At 40.1% G+C, this 17,949-nt stretch overlaps 1 protein-coding gene across 2 annotated transcripts in view; it reads left to right on the forward strand.

Annotated features, from left to right (window-relative positions):
* Positions 1–12,056: 12,056 nt before the first annotated feature.
* Positions 12,057–17,949, forward strand: part of LUZP2 (leucine zipper protein 2) — a 253,367-nt gene continuing 247,474 nt past the window's right edge. The window contains exon 1 of one of the 2 annotated variants that reach the window (XM_081152920.1): positions 12,057–12,465. In XM_081152920.1, coding sequence (XP_081009046.1) covers positions 12,404–12,465 — 62 coding nt within the window. In that variant the 5' untranslated portion in view covers positions 12,057–12,403. The remainder of the gene's footprint in view (positions 12,466–17,949) is intronic. The other variant, XM_081152921.1, reaches the window with a different exon arrangement.

The raw sequence follows: 17,949 nt of genomic DNA on the forward strand, positions 1-17,949 counted from the left end.
TTTTTTTTTCTTTCTTTTTTTGTAGTAATGTGAATGGATCCCAAACTCAAATTTTGAACGGTTGCACAATCACTCAACTAAAGGTTCATTTTACAACTTCCCCTGCTTTGTGACTATGGGCAATCCATGGGTTGTAATACAAGTGATGAGTTCCTACTTCAGGACCAAGTTGTTCAAGATATTTTCCTTCATCTTTTTTGCTGTTTTGAAAATCATAATGAGTGGAGAAATCTTGGAATTTGTGTGTTGAGGATAGATGCCCACCAGCCTTGGATTACTCACGTCTGTAAATCATGTGAGAGAAAAATAAGCCACTGTTATGCCATACCACTGTATTTGGTGGTCATTTGGTTACAGTAGCTTAGCATGCACCTCACCTAAATCACAACCTCTGAACTTAAGAAGTTTAAATTCTAGAGGATAATGAATCCCTGTAAGTGACTAGTGAGGGAAGGGCGGAAATAATCATGTATAGAAAAATGTCATCAAGAATCTAAAATGAAGCTGGAACGGATTGATGAATCTCAGGGGGAAGGCAGGCGCACTCACATCCACAGCCACACTCACTCAGACTGGGACAATGTTGACATGCCATTTCACCTCATCTGCACATCTTTGGGATGTGAGAGGAAACTGGATCCCTGGAGAAGAGCCAAGAAGACACGGACAGAATGTGCAAACTCCACAGAGTGACCTGGCCAGGGGAATCCCCCCCTCATCAACATGAAACAAAATGACATTGACCAGAATGACATGATTGAAAGGCCTGCTGTACATTTACTCACTTAATCCTCACAACTCTATGAAGTATACACTATTATTATTCCCATTTTACAGATAAAGTAACTGAGGCAAAGAAAAGAGAGGGAGTAATTTACTCAAGGTAATACAGCCGACACTTATTAGAGCCAGAGTTTCAGAGGAGTTAGCATGGAATTCTGGGATTTTAATCCCAACTTTATATTTCTATTTACACTAGAACATAATTTACAAATACAAAGTTTTTATTATCATTACAGTTTGTCTTTATTTACATTCCTGTAGCTTACATAGTTGCTTAGTCCTGATTGCCCTTTGAAACTTCTAGAAAAGGTCAGGATTTCTGTTCCCTGACTATAAAGAAAGTCTGGGGAATTATTAGAGCACTTTGGTTTTATTTGCCAGAGTTAGGTGTTTTGACTGAGAATGCACCTTATGCTGTTTTTCCCCAACTAAAGAGCAGTGAGCGAGATAATGTATTTTGTTCATCTGGTATCTTTCACCTAAGAATTATAAAGGGCTCTCCAAATGTCACCTCATTAACGATCTCATCATTTCTTTGTCATGCCATCTGTCTGTGACGTAGGTAGCAAGTAATTGAAGCTCAGATGTATTAGATGACTTATCCAAGGTCACAGACACAGCCCATCATAAACAACCAAGGAAAACGGGGTGGGTTAATTTATTTTCAGTTCTCTTGAGACATTATTGTATATCAGTCAATATCCTTCCTCAATTATAGTCATAAAGCAGAGTTTCACCCTTATTTTGATCGGTCGTAAGATTAAAAAAAAAACTTAGATTTTACATTCTAACTAGGTCGGTATCTCTCTCTTTGGTACAGCAATCGTAAGAAAAATGCTTTGTATTTGTATGGGAGTTGATAACACTGTGGTCACTTTTAATACATCACTTGATCTTCCAGATATCCTAGGAGGTAGATAGGGTAAGTGTAATTATCCTCACCTTTCAAATGAAAGTACTGAAACTTAGAATAATGATTATAGGCTTTATTAAGTGTTTACTACATGCAGAATATTTTAAAAGTCTTTTCTTAAAAAAAACCCCATAGCTTCATGTGTTAGGTACTGAAAGTGTATCCATTCTACAGGTGAAAAAACTAGAAACAGTTACTCAAATAAATGAAATAGTCTATTGCTATTATGACAAGTTGTTATTTTTCAATACTGTCTATTTATCCCCTATGGGACAGGACCTGAGGTCTCAAGTAGTCATCAGCCGAGGTTATGTTGGGAGTAGATATTATCACTACAAATCACACACACATTCTCTCTCTCTCTCTCTCTCATCTTCAGTATTATCATCATTATCAGTGCTTTAGATATGGGTCTCTGGGGGGAAAAAGTGAGACAAAGTATTATATGGAAGCTTATTGGGAAGAACTGTCAGGAGATTTATCTGAAAGAAAGTGCAGAAGGTAGATCAGACAAGAGAAGAGGGTGACCCGCAGTGCAACTGAAGCCTCAGTGAACCTGTTGAGAAGTTTTGTTGAGAGATGACTCTTCGGATTTTTACCAAATTGAGCATGAAAGTTGAACCATTCTATCTACACATGAATCTGTCATTGTCCCAAAGACAACCCCTGGAATGGGAAGTAACTTTGGGGAAGGCAGTTCTCTTCAGCAAAGTACAGTTGCCTCTGAAGGAAACAGTTGTGAGCCACCTGCAGCAGAGAGTGTGGGTATGTGGGCCTTGAAGCAGGGTTCTGAGCAAAGCACTTTAGTGTCCATTGCAATCACCAATATTCACTAGTCATATGCCTATGACAGGTACTGGACTAAGAACTTTATATTCATAATCTCATTCAATCTTTACAACTTTAAAAGGTGATTGCTATCATTGTTCTTACTTTACAGCTGATGAAATTAAGAGTATTTGCCCAAGAGTACAAGGGTCACCTTTTTGATTTAACCACCACCAAGTACTGCCTCCTATATTCACATACCTATACCAAGATGAGCAAAATTTTACAAGAGACTTAATTTCTCTGAAATTTCAGAGATATATTCTTATTTCAAAATTGGCCTTTGGGCAGATTAAATGAAATGGACTGAAAAACAAATGTAGAACTGTTTCAACTTTTATCAACTATGACACGATCATAAAGCATTTTTCATATTATTACTGGCACATAGAATGTATTCAACAAATGGTAGTTCATTTGCATATCTATGTATCGCACATCTATGTATCTCAGAGTGAGTGGTTTAATTGTGGCTTCCGAGGACACAGCACTTCCCCTCAGAATGATAGGAATGAAAGAACTACAAATCAATTTAAATAAAAACAATATGTCCTACCACATGAGTGACTTAGCGTGTGCTGCTTGTTGCCTAAACCTACCAGGTCCTTCCCGGCCCTGAGATCGAGTTCGGGAGAATCCCTAAGAGCAGGATGAGCCATCGCCCCCCCTCGCCAGGCGGCACAGCCCTGAAACCACTGCCACCTGTCTGCAGGGAGCCTAACCCATTATGCAGTCACTGCCTGTTTTGCATCGAGAGCTTTCACTGTCACCTTGAGAAAAGAAATGTTTATGTCATGGTCAGATGATTCTGAAATCTATGGCTAAAAGGGATGAAGCATTTCCTAAATAGAAGCAGAGGGTGAGGAGAGACCTGTGGACTAATTAAGCAACCTTATTTTTGAGTTTTTACATGGTACTTGGTACATGTTAAAATCAGGAAAGGAAAAAACACAGCAAGAAGTTCCAAGTATCATCACAGATGTGAGATGCTACATTTTCCACAGCATCTACAAAGTGCCTAGCATAGCTGGTACCCAATTAAAAAAGGGTTGTAAAGTAATAATGGTAATTAGAATATTAAATGAATATTCTTTGCTCTATATCAAACAAAACCCAAGATACTTTATCAGCATCCACGGTGACACATCTTTGTGCTTCATTTTTCTATCTGCTACAGTAGTATTACTTGTTTTTATTTCTTACAGACTTTGCGATTTTCAGAGTGCCATAACAACCAAGTTTTATTATCCAATTACATTTTTATGCAATTGTAACCAAAATCAGTTCCTTACAAACAGGTACATTTTCTATCTGAATCTGATTGATTTTGCAGTGAGTGGCTGAAGTCTTAGCATTAATCCATGTAGTTGTTTAATGGGCAGCCTGATTCCCATAGATGCTATGAAAATGGAATATTGTGAATGTAAACTTAAGAAAAATTACCAAATGAAAAAGAGATACCTGAACTAAATACAGACTTAAATAGTATGTGGATTTTATAGTTAGTTTCACATTCAGATGCTAAAGCACTAAAATACAATGATGGGAAACATTCCTGAGATAATTCCAATGAAGCAAAGCATGAAAATAATGGAAATGTCAGTGTTTCTCACTGCAAATCAAAAATCAAGAAAACATAACTGGAAGTTTAGAGAAACAGAATGGGAAATAAATTTGGGGAGCTGTTTAAAGTGAATGTGAATAATATCTGCCATAAAAAAGGGACCATAACCAGTTGCTAACAGTGGAGGGAAAACAAAATGGAATTGTCAATAGACATCAATTTTTAATGTCACAGAAGCCACAAAAATCAAGTAAAATGGAAATTCATATGTGGTCTGGAAAAGCTTAACACACTGACATTATTTCTGAGATGGACTGATGTGTTATGGATTTGTGTTCACGGTTGCTTTATACTCACAATAGCCCATCCTTAAACCAATATTGTGACCAAGGGTATAGGACATGCTGATTAGCCAGCCTTGAGATGTACACCTACTTCTGAAAGGGGGACCTCGTGTAGGCCTCACTCAAACTCAATATTTATTTACAGAAGCAAGATAATGGAGGCAGAGCAAGCAGGCAAAACAATGAATGTCCACTAAGGCTGAACATGGCCCCAAGCTCCTAGGAAAGCCTGGGACCAGGATTTATCCTTGCTCAAGGCCTGAGAATGTAGTCCTCAATGTTCTATAGGTTACTGATTGATGATGTCATATTAAGAGCAATGGGACATGTTGTGCACGCTTGTCAGGACTGCTTAGCAAGATTTATGATGTACATTTGGTATCTATGCGGGATCCTGAGTTTTAGTTATCGTGGCTGGTCATATAAAGGGAATGTGCCTGTGTGACCAATCTTCCATAAAAGGCTTAATCTTTGAGACTCAGTGGGTTTCAATAGGCAGAGATTTATCACCTGTGTCCCTGTTGTTCTCTGATAGAAAGGGGTCCTGTGAGACTCTGCTAAGGGAAGGAATTAGAAGATTTCACCTGACAACTCTTTACTTTTTCCAATGAAATATTTTACGCTGTTACTTTCACTTGGTGTCTTTTGCTCTAATAAAAATCTTAGCCATGGATATTATCCACTGTTGACTTCTGTGAGTCCTGATGAATCACTAAACTTGAAGGTAGCCATGGGAACCACAAAACAGTATTTAATTCTCCCAGTAATTCTAGGATACAGGTACAGTTATTTTCCAGAGAACGAGGTTACATTTCAGAGTCTCAGAACTAGTGAGGGGCAATGTGATATTCAAATTGAAATAGTTTGTCTGTAGAACCAGAGCAGCTCTATTCTGCCATTAGATCAACCCTGGCAGTCTTTTTTTTTTTTCCTAGTAAAGTCCTTCTTGTCCCTCGTGATTTATGTAGATGTTACTTTCTTTTAGGTTTCCCTGATTCCAAAAGCTTAGTTGTAACCCTGAAATAGTAACTTTTGATTACCCTTTCAGAAAACATATACAGCTACTTTTAAATTTCATATTTATATAAATTGCAACCCCACTGATATTTTCATATGATCAGTGATTGGCTAGTAAAATAGATTAGGATGTTCTCAACAAATACTGGGTAAATGAATGGATAGATGTGTGGAGGGATTGATGGATGGAGGAGTGTATGATTTCCTAGCCAGTATTTTATTAGAAAAAATAATGGCTATTATAATAAATCCTATGTTATAAGTAAAATTTATGTAAAATGAAATATACATATCTTAAGTGTAAATTGTTATGATTATGTCTCAATAAAGCTGATAAAATGGTTAAATTAGATTTTAAAAATTTGAGGAGTTATGGCAAATTGTAGCACCTTTGAACCAACACCCTAATTAGGATATAAAACATTGTGATTGCCCAATAAAATCTCCTTGTTCTCAATTTCATTTAATAAACATCTCCCATTGGCAACCATTGTTCTGATTTTTATTACCATAGATTAGTTTTCCTTAAATTGAATTTCAGATAAAATGAATTAATTAGTATGCACTGCTTTATGTCTGGGTTCCATCTTCCTGTGCCATGGTAGTTAAAATGCTCCTCTTGAGAGAGCTGGTGTGAGCATGGACTTTCCTTTTAAGATCCTATTTCTCTTCTTTCTCGATGCTTGAAAATAGTCATATCAGAATTTTTTTTTCAAATTTTATATTTGTTTATAGTAGGAGGACAAGTCTGATACCAACTATTCCTTCATGCCAGAAGGCAGAATTCTCATTACTAATTATATTTTGAGTTAAATATAATGTTGGATGAGAGGCTCTTTGAAAACCACATGTCCTATGTTACATACAATGAGCAAGACTATCTATGCCTTAGAAACCTTGGTTTAGCAGTGGTTTTATAATCAGACATAGTAATATGAGACAAAAATTTATCCCTGTGAAGAAATTCACTGAGACAGACAAATGTGTGACAAAAGGAAACACACACATAATCCCAGAAAATTAGAGGTGACATTGAGCTCAAAAGGTAAGTGGAATTTAACTGACCCAGGAAATGGACTGGCTGGTGAGACCAGAATCCTTTGCAAATATACTGCAAAATATGAAAGAACTAAAACCAAAAAAAGAAGCTTAAAAATTTATAGATTAAAGCAGTGACTTTCAATTGGTGAGGCATATAAGGCACACTGGTGTGTCACAAGAATTTTTAAAACATGCAATATTTGACTATTTAGTCAGGAGCACTGACCTCTTTCCCTTAGGTTGTCAAATACAAGAGATGACAACAGAAGTGATCCCACATGAATGAGTCAAAACTATACCTACTATTTTTATCATATCAGCAAAAAATAGATTTTTTGGTGTTTGGCAGAATTTAAGTAATTAGTTTATGTGCCATGAGATGAAAAAGGTTGAAATTTGCTGGACTAAAGCAAGATGTGCTCATTACAGAAGACTTCACTTTACAAAGTAATTCCTTGAAGTTTTAGCACTCACAACTGTAAATCTGCTTTGCCCCACCCTGTATTAGCCTAATATTTTTCTTCTCTTTCTTAGGGTATATTTGTGTGTTGTTTTTTTTTTTAAAAAAAGATAATTGGCCTCATTAGAGGAAATTTTCTTGTAGTTTTCATTAGCAATAATAAATCAGCGAGTATGAAAACAGTAAATACATTTTCAATGAACCATGTAAAACATCTTTTTTAAAGGTCTTTAACCCCCAGGTTTATAGCTACATGAATAAAATTAGTGACTGGCTTAGAAAGTACGTAAGTGAAAATGTAATTCTTATAATATCCTCACCTTCCCTAGCACAGAGGAAAGTGAGAACTGCCCCTCTATTATCTTAATATATTTATAGTATAGTGACAAACAGATATATATAATTACAAAATAATATTATAAGCGCAATACCAAGTCAGTCTACCACATGTCAGGAGATTCAGGAAAGGGAGATCTTACCAAGGTCATGGTGGCGTATGGGTTATGGAAAGTATTCTAGAAACAGGTGATCGCCTTGTCAAGTAAGGTACAGGTGAGGTGAGTGAGAGAACAAACACTTTAGGAAGAAGAAATAGCGTGAAAATTGTAAGGGCTCATCAGGGAAAACTTCCGTTCCTCTGGAGTGCACCATGGAAGTTACAGAGGAGAGGTGGGCGCGGAGCCGTTGTTGAGAGTTACTTCTAGGAATAAATGTAATAATTTCCTAGGCAGTAAATGTATTTGCAGCTTAGATAGATCATGCCTGGGGACTGGGTTTGAGGAAAATACTCCTGAGAATAAGGAACATACTGTAGAATAAAAGATGAATCCTAAATAGAGCCTTGGTGTCAGGGTTAATACAGGGGCGGGCCGACCGGTATAAAGAAATATTTGGGGAGTAAAATCTGTAGGACTGTCGAGGGACACATTTTATGAGTAGCGAGGGGTAAAGGTAACAGATGGTGCCCGGATTTGTAACTTGGGTGACTGAGTTGATGGCGATAGGAGGGAAGGGACAGGAAGAGGGCCAGACGGGGGAACAGCCAAAGCGCAGCCGGGCTGAGCGCGACCTGGAGGCACCCCGAGGACACCGAGGCGAGTGCGCAGTGAAGAAGGCGGCAGGGGAGGCATTTTTACCCTTATAGCCATAGTGGAGGTAGCAAAAATCAGAAAAGTGATAAGTTCTCAAAAGGAAAAAAACCACAGAATTTTAAAAGAGGAGTATCAAAGGTGAAATTCTAGGGACTGTCAGAGTTTAGAATATAAAGGTACAAAAGGACATTCAGAAACGAGGAGAGCAGATTACTGTGAGAGAAGAAATAGCAGGGCAACCAAACACCCACATGCAAAGAATTTAGCTGGGCCCATTTCATCCCATCTACAAATGCTGACTCCAAATGGATCATAGCTAAACTAATGAAATTCTTAAAAGAAAATACAGACATACATTTACATGACTTGGGTGAAGCAAAGCCTTTTTAGATACCTAGAACACAAGAAAAAAATAGAGAAATTGGACGTCATGGAAATTAAACTTTTTTGCTGAAATTAACACCATCAAGAAAATGAAAAGTTAACCCAAGGATTGGGAGAAAACATTTGTAAATCATATATCTAATAAAGAAATTGTATCCAGGATGTATAAAGAACTCATAATTCAGAAATATATCAGAAATGGCTCAATTAAAATGGGCAGATAATTTGAATAAACACATCTCCAAAAATTAGTAGATGAGTCGTGAAGAAGCACATGAAAAAATGCTCGTATGACTAATCCTCAGATAAATACAAGTGAAAACCACAATGAGATACCACTTCACAGCCACCAGGATGGCCACATTAATAACAATAATAATAATAATATCATCAGATGTTGGCAAGGATGTAGAGAAACTGCCACCTTCATGCATTGTTCATTCAAATGAATAATGGTGCAGCTATTTTGAAAACAGCTGGCTCTTTGTCAAAAAAATTAACCACAGTGTTATCATATGACCCAGCAATTCCTCTCCTATGTATATACCTAAGAAAATTGGAAACATATGTCTACACGGGAACTTTTATATAAGTGTTTGGCAGCATTATGGCTAATAGCCAATATATTGAAACAACCCTAATGTCAATCAATGAATGAAAAAGCCACAATGTGGGTTATCCTTACAATGGGACATTATTCAGTGATAAAAAAGGAATGAAGTCCTGACACCTGCTACAACTTGAATAACTGAAACATGACTCTGAATGTAACCAGTCACATAAGACCACATATAACATGACCCAATTTACATGATAGGTCAAAAAGCAGGTAAATCCGCAGAGACAGGAAGGAGATGCGAGGTTGCCCAGGGTGTGGAGGAAGGAGAAAGAAGGGAGTGGTGAGTGACTGCTGGTTGGCACCGGGTGAGAAAAATGTTCTGGAATCAGACAATGGGGGCAATTTCATAACCTTGAGGTAATATTTTCAAAACACTGAATATGTTCTGCTTATAATGGTGAAGTTTGGGTTCCTAAATTAAATCTTAATAAGCCTTTAAATAAGAGAGAGAGGGGGAGAGAGCCTCTGTCTCCCTGCCCCTGCGTTGAATGGAGACTCGCCTTTCAGTGTAACTGTGGGCCTTTCGCGATGTCCTTCATCCAGACTTGAGTGGTTACCGCAAACAACTTTTGCGGAGCGCAGTGTTCAGACTCAGCGTAGGTCAAGTGAAGTGATTACTGTTTGCACTGCAGCAGCTTTAAAATTTATATACCAGGTACCTGAAGCCATGACATTAATTCTGGATTTGGGTTTTCCTGTGACAGTGTGGACAGAATGTCATGAGTGATGGAGAATTATGGTCTCGTAAATCCACGAGAAGAAAAGGCTTCTGCTGAATATAATACTTCCGTCCTGTAAATCTGCAGCAGTTTCTGAAATCTCGTTTAGGTTCACCTTCCAAGGTGCGCTTCCCCGAGGCTCTCATGCCCCTCTAAGTTCGATGTCTCCTTTTGCTGCTCGCAGAAACGCGTGAAGGCCAGCAGACATCGGTACCCAGCACAGGCACAAGCTAATCACCACACAGGCTAAACAAAGGTCAACCTGATGCTTGCCTTTCTCGGTCTGTTGTTTTATGTTATACACATAATTTTTAAAAAATAACACCATTTAGGTTGGGGAAAGTCTTTCATGACATAGATATCTTTTTAACAAAACACTTTCCTGAAGAAAACAAATGTTTGGAAAAGATGCAGAGTGAATTTGAACACCATCTCCGTTACACAAGTTGCTGAGGGACTTTGAGGAATTACTTAACCATTCTAAACCTGTCACCTCAACTGCAAAAGAGGAAAAATGATAGAAATGACTACCACATTTGGTTCCTACGATTAGGGCACAGATAAGGAAGTTGATCTTATGTAAACAAAAAGGTGTTCTACAAATAAGAGTTATTTCCTAGTATAGATACTTTTTTTTTAAACCCCATACTGTCATGTGTCTCTGTTGAGTGTGCGGCTCAGTGGTCGCCTTCCAAACTGAGCAGGAAATGTATTATTATACAATTCTGGCAGGAACAAACTGAAATACATATTATTTTCCTTTGGAGTCACAGTTCTGTTTTAGCGAAGTGTAGTAGAGTTTTCCTATTTAAGTGACATGCAATTTGCAAGTGAGTTGATTTGTATATGCCTAGTTATATCTGTTGTGAATCTGACTACTGCCCAAGGGGCTGGTATCCAGTTTGCAAAAGTTATTACTCATCTGTCTTAGTGGCCTGGGGCTTTAAAGCAATATCTGTTCTGTGTGAATGTTTTAAACTTCAATCTCTTTAAAAAGAAAAACAAAAACAAATCAGTAAATTAGATGTTTGATTCTTTAAACTTGTATCTTCTTTAAAACAAAGCTTTATAATAAATGTACTTTTCCTACAAATAACGTCTTTAAAAAATTCGGTAGAAGGAGATGTTTAATCCAAATTTTACTGTAAATAGCTGGCCTCTGAATGACAGACTCCCCCTGGATTGGAATTCCTGAAGACCACCTGACGTTTGCCCCATAGGCCTTCTGTGCCTTTCAGCCTTTTTTGAACATCTGCTCTGGTAATCACTGGGCTAGTTGTGCTGGGTGTGATGTCCCAGGCAACTGTAGAGTTTGCTTAAGATTGAGAAGAACAGTCCTTTGTTAAAAAAAAAAAAAAAAAAAATTCCAGCTCAGATCTTGATGGTTTTCAGTTTCTTCAACCCTATATTAGGAACAATATTAATAAATACATACACTTAGGATGGCTCTTGTGAGGGTCAAGTGAAATAATGTATAAGAAAGTGCTTTATAAACATTTATTTAACCAGGACATCCTGCTAGAGTATCAGAAATATGCCATGCTGTAAAGATCCGAGAATTAAACAGCTCAGTAGACGGAGCTGGCTCTGTTTGCCAGCACAGCTTTCGCAAAATGCTAGTTTGCATTAGAGCTGCGTTAGTTCATTTTACTAATTAATTTTTCAAAATAAAGATGATTAGATATAAGATGCCCACAATAGAAAATTTGGTCAATATAGAAAACAAAACGACGCCCAACGTTCTGCCCTCTGATCCCGCCGCTCCGAGGTCGTCGCGGTTCCTGACATTTGGGTGAATTTCTCGGCTGCGCCTCGGCGCCCGAGAGCAGAACCTCACGTGGCCACCAGCCCCGGCCCACTGCCGGCCGCCAGGAGCGCGGACGGACAGAGCTCAGAGGCGGGTCGGACCCCTGGGCGCCCAGAAGCGGCCGGCGCCCCGAGCGCCCCGGCGCCGTCCAGGCCCCGCCTGCGGGTGGGACGCGCGACGGCCCCGCGGGCCCCGGGACCTTCCCGGGGGCTGCGCGCGCCCGCTCCCCTGCGTCTGCGCCAGGCGAATCATCATGCACTTCTAATTAAAGTAATATTTTAAACACTCCCTCCAGAGCCACCGTCCTTCCAAACACTGTTTAACCAGGTGAGGGACACCTGCTGGGGTGGAAGCGTCGGTCGCCTCTCCTAAGCCACTCCTCGCGCCTTGCGCCAAGCGCGCTGGGGCGATTACTGGCAAATTAGGCTTCCCCTCGACCCCGCCCCTGCCCCTCCCCCTCCCCCTCCCCCCGCCCCCCTCGGGGAAAGCGGCGGGGGGCCGGTCCGCCGGGGACGGAGCGCGCGGCGCGGTCGCTGGGCGCCTCCCCCTCCCCGGCCGCCTCCGGCGCGAGCGACACGCGTCCTCCGGCTCGCGAGCGGCGGCGCCGCGCGAGCAGTCCCGCCAGGGCTCCGCTCGCCGCCGGTGACATCACTCCCGGAGATACTCCCCGCTTTCCGCGCCTGCCTTCGCGAGGCGTCTGTCCGTCCGTCCGTCCGCTGCTGGGGAGGGCTGATCGCCGGCCCGGGGTCGAAGCCGAGCACCGAGGGGAGACACCGGACCCCGAGGAGGAGCGGCCGCAAAGGCAGCGAGGGGCGGACCCGGCAGGCGGCAGGATGAAATTCAGCCCGGCGCACTACTTGCTGCCTCTCCTGCCCGCGCTGGTCCTCGGCACCAGGTGAGTCCGCGAGCGGGAGGGACCCGAGCCCGAGGGCGCTGCCGGCAGGTTGGTCCCCCCGGGGTTCACCTGTGGGGGGCCGCGGACGGGCGCTGGAGCCGAGCACCTCCCGCCTAAGTTAGAGGGTCCCTCTGGGGAGAGCGGAGCCCTTTTCTAGCCACCCCGTCCTTAGAGAAAGTCTCGGCATTGCTGCCAGGGAGGGGACCGAGAGCTTTGCCCTCGGAAGGCGCGTCCCCTCCAGCCCTGGGCGTAGGGAAAGATAACGCGCAGGAGCCAACCACAGGAAGGGACACCGCGGGGCCAGGGGCGCGCTGCCGCCCGGCGGGGTCGCGCCGTGGGAGCGGCCTTAACAGCCTCAGCGCTTCCTGACCGCTCAAGCGCGTGATTCTAAGGGACGGGGAACTAGAGGAAACCGTGACTCCCGGAGGTGGTAAGCCCTGCGCAAAGTTCCCGACTTGGGCCGCGGCCTGTTCCGACTTCGTGCCCGAGGCTGTGCATTCAGCCGTCGGGGAACAGGTCCCGCGGAGGAGCCCGCAAGGTGGTTCAAAGTTAGCAGACGCTCTCAGAGCGCTGCTGCTGCAGGACCGGCCAGAAGCAGCTGAGTGCTGAACCCCGTCGCCGAGCCTAGATGGACTTCAAGGCCCAGCACAGAGGAGCTGTTTTCAGTGGAGGTTTAAAATGCACTGATTGGAAAGAGTTCTGTGACTCCGCCACTGTTCCCAGTCCCGAAGCTGGGCAGGGGCTGGCAGGCTTCTTCCCACAGCCGCACAAGGGTGGACTGTTCCGCCGCCCGGCACTGAGCCTTTATTCTGCACGCCCTTCGCATCATATTGGCAGCAACCTCTTTCCCTTGGCTACTATAAAATGAAATAACCCACACAGGGTGAGGGCCTTTTCCAATCTATGTGAATGGAAACATTATCTGGTTGTGTATCTGATGGAAATGAAAGGGAGAAAGGGGTTATATGTTTTCCTGACATTTAAATGTATGAAGAAAACTCAGGATCTATGGAAAATCAAGGCAGTAAAATTTTTGAGTGCACTCCTAATCTCCATATCCTCTTTGAGGATCTTGCAACCAAACTTCCCTTTTAGTTTGGGGATTGTGAGTTTTAGCCCCAATAGTTGATAAACTTAGTCTTGCAAACTAAGCCCAGGTGATTTCCCCAGACTAAAAAAAAAATGAGTTGTATTCTTTATTTTCTCTGAGGGTGGTTGGTCACTTCAGTTCACAAAATGTAGATGATTTTAAAATCACGATGCTATCCAGTATTATAATAATGTGCTCCAATTACAGAGCCCATTTTTAATATTTGTGGTTAGCTGTAAATAACTCAATGCAAATTGTGCATCGAAGTTATTCTTTGAAGTGTCTTGCCATTTACTCTGAACTTTTATGTTCTGGTTTAATAACTACTTGTGAGGTCTTCTAGAAAATGGTAATTGTCAAAGTTTGACACTTAAGTAGAAGCCCCTCAACATGTACACAAAATAATAAATATTTAAACAATCAAAACCTAGACCGAAGTGATTTTTAAAGACATTGAATTTTCTAGTGTTCCAAAGTACATTTTCCTTTTAAGGATGCTGTAATTTAAGGGGCTTAGAAAGCTCATAAGTCTCTAGCTTCCAAAATTCTAATCTTGGCTATATAGTACAAAGAGAGAGAAAGAACCATCATCTTCCCTTTTATAAAAATTGTAATTTTCTAAGGATAATTTTTTAAAAATAGTCAACACATTTATTACAACAAATATTAGAATTAGTCATTTCTAGTTTACTTTAGATATGAAACTTCTTCAATGGTAGTTGTATGTGAAAATTGAGGCAGGTCTTTAAATTTTCTTTTTGCTTACTCAACAAAAAGAGCATGGTGGGCTTAAATAAGTGAAACTTTTCATGATCAGTGGCATGTCTTGTTATTGTGATGACTCAGTAGTAGTTATTTTACTGGATACTCAGATTACCTGTGGCAGTGTGCAAATTAAAACATGAATGTGGTACTATCAGTATGTCATTATGCAAGAAGAGATTATGTTTTAATGGGCTCTAATAGAAAGCCAGTCTCTTTACAACATTTAAGAGTTGTAGACATATGGTTAATGTGCAGGTTAGAACCTAAGCTGTACAGGTTTGTGAGAACAGTTGCATTAGTAGAGGTAATTGTCCTGCTGAGAAAAACAGTGTAGCTCAGCCATGGCCACCTGTGACAGTGGGTTTTCTAGCCAAGGACTTCTGGTAACTTAGTGTCTTAGTCAGGGGTCCCGTATGTGAAGCAAATGGCATTTCATGTACGTAGACCCTGTTGAATGCATTAGCAGTGTGGCTCTGGCTAGATTTTCCTACAGCCTTTATCACTTGTCTTTAACTGTTAAGTTCTTTTTAAAGAGTGAGAAATGTAGATCTGAGACTCTTGATGCAAAAATGTATCTGTTTCAATATCTCTTTCTCTGGGCCTAGCTCTTTAATACCTTACTATTATCTTTCCAGTAGATTTAAAGTTCAGTTCTGTTTTAAAATACAGGAATGTGTTCACTAAAACAAATGGGGCGATTAAAATTATTATATAATAGTTTTCTATCCACAGAGATGAAAACTCTAAAACAATTCTGTCTCTTAAATATGAATTTTTTAATATCTTTCTGTTTGTTTGTTCCTCATTTCCAGCTTTTTATAGCAACTTTAGACGCTGAAGCACAAAAATTCCATAGTTTTTACCACAGTGAACGATATCGATGCCCCTCAATCAGCTTTACTGCATTTACCCTGAAAGAAAAGCTAACTGTTCATTCACCTTCCACAATAGCCAAGAATTATCTGTTTTACTGGTAAACCCCATAGAATTAAAAAGGGCAGCTAAATGATCTGGTGTATTGTCTCTTCTACTGAGAAAGGAGATGAAGGGGTTAGCTAAAAAACATATATGCATACCCCATGGACATGACAATAGTTTGGTGAAGGACAAGGGAGGGGGAGTCGGGGTGGGTGTAGGTGGGCAAAGGCTGGGGAAAATAGGGACACCTGCAATTATGTCAACATTAAAATTTTAATTAAAAAAAAGACTTATGAAAAAAATTTTAAAAATAAGAAAGTACATAAAAATTAAGAAAATTGAAGTTAATGTTTTATAAATAATCTAGTTAATATAGAAACACATTTAACATGTGTTGAAGTAAATGTGGTCAAAGAAAACAAACAGGTTGGTTTCATAGCTTCAGATTTGAATGACTGTACTTTTTTAAAGAGCCTCATTCTGCAGGAGGGATTAAATTGCAATTCCAAGGCAGCCAGCAATTCACTTTAGAAAAAATTAGTATAGGTACTGAAAGGAACAGTGGGGTGAAAAAAATCTTTAGAAGTTCTTGGTGAAAAGGGACCCATGGAGTGCTGGAGAAGCCTTGCGCTTTAGAGTGCTGAACCTCTGTTCCTTTATGCTGGGATTCCACTCTCGATGCCTTTGGTTTATTGAGTTTTAAATGACTTAACGGGGAGAGAAGCATGGCAGGGGAGAAGTGAAGGTCTACTGACTTCTGGTGGTTTTCCCCCGAGCAAGAACTTTAAGCAGATGGTCGGTTATAGTCGTCCCAATAGGAGTCACCTTCTAGGTCTCTACTGGGCCCTCTGATTAGCAGTCACACCACATATTTACTTTGGAATCTATTTTTAGAGGATACTACATATTGAAGATGATTTGCACTGTGCTTTAATCTGTCCTGAGAATCAATTTGATTTATAGGATAAATGAAAGACAAGCATCACAATAAGGACACAAAAAGTCCCAAAAGTTTTTATTTTTAAGCATATATAAATTTGATGTAGGAAGCATTCTTGCTTTAACTCCCCCAAACTGATCTGTGGTAACATGGAGTTATTTTCCCCAGCCCTGTACCTAGTGAGTCTTCCCACCCACACACCTTTAATCTGACCCCACACCTATTCCTTTGTGATAAGAATTATCATTCTGTGTAAGAGAGTTAGAGAAATGTCTTCTAGGCTAAGAAGAGATTAAAAAGCAACTGTTTTGACTTTTCAAATTTCAGTTTGGGGCCTTAGTTGCCTATTTCCAGTAGCAGTTTTTTAAATGATTTACTTGGGGATTATCTTTGTAGATTAAGTTTTCCTTAGGACTAATGAAAGGGACACCTTAACCATTTACGGTTTGATTGTACAGAGGTCCTAGACCACTCTCTATGTAATTGAAAGAAAGAACTTGACCTACCAACCAGGAAGCAAAAATGTCTGAAACTGCTGAGGGGTATGTGGTTCTAATGAAATGATGTTTTCTCGTGTGTTACAAGAGTGCTTGTGGTGTGTGTGCATATGCGTGTGTGGTGTATGTGTGTGCCTGTTTTTGACTGACTTCTAGAGGAAAAATCCCTTTAATAAGTAGGCCTAAATCATTTAAGTAATCTGATTACACAGATAATGTTTAATGCAAAGTTTTCTTCTCTGGAAAATATCCACTTCAATTTGTCTTTATAATCATTAGAGACATCTTCAAAGTTTTCATTATCATGTGTTAAAAGTGTGCCTGCAATGAGTCTTATTGCATAAGGCGTCAGGGCAATAAAATGATATATTAGTTACAAATGCATGTCCCCATAATATAGTCACGTACAGAAATGATAATGTATAAAACAATGTTGGAAAAATAACAACAAATATTTTTTAAGGGTAAACTTTATTCAAATATTGTGTCATATTAATTAGAATAGTTCCAGATTCAAACAGACTATTAGTCAAATGTTTAACTGGAGAGACAAGACAAAGCTTCAGAAACAAAACAAAAATCCTGAAGGAGTTACAAAACCATCCTCCTAAGTAGCATCGTATAATAAATATACATGTCATAAACAAAGTTCTAAGTGTGCATAGAGGAATGAACAATGCCAGTTAAAGACTATCAGAAATAACTTCTGTTTTCCAAGGACAATGAGAGAAATATTTTATAATTTACTTTAATATTGCACAACACTTGCTGGTTGTGTAATATTAGGCAAATGGCTTGCCCCTTCTATTCAGTCTTCTCACGTAGAAAATAAGACTACTCAGAAAAACTACTTAGAAGGTGTGGTAACGTGTGAGGTCATCTGGAAAAAGAGTTTACCACATTCCCTGGAACACTGTAAGGCTTCAACAGAGTTAGTCTGTGCAGCTGTTACTATTACTATTGTTACTATTTTCATAAAACCTTTATGTCTGTGATTGATCTGGAGATAGCAGAATAAGTGAAAACTTGGATACAAATCAATTGGATGGCACAGAATTAACAAGAATCACAGTCATCATCCAAAGGAAAGAAAATATTAGCAAAGAAGACAGGAAGCAGGAGAAGTAGTGAGGATTACCTGGTAGTGAGGCTGGCTCTTTCCAAAGTGTTTTAGAGGCAATGACTGGATGGTGCTGTGTGCTTTGGTGAAGGCCATGAAAAATTGCAATATTTAACTTAATCACATGGAATGTGATTTAGTGCAAAAGTATATA

This window comes from Miniopterus schreibersii, assembly GCF_964146895.1.
Source record: "Miniopterus schreibersii genome assembly, chromosome: 12".
In the NCBI taxonomy this organism is placed as follows: domain Eukaryota; kingdom Metazoa; phylum Chordata; class Mammalia; order Chiroptera; family Miniopteridae; genus Miniopterus; species Miniopterus schreibersii.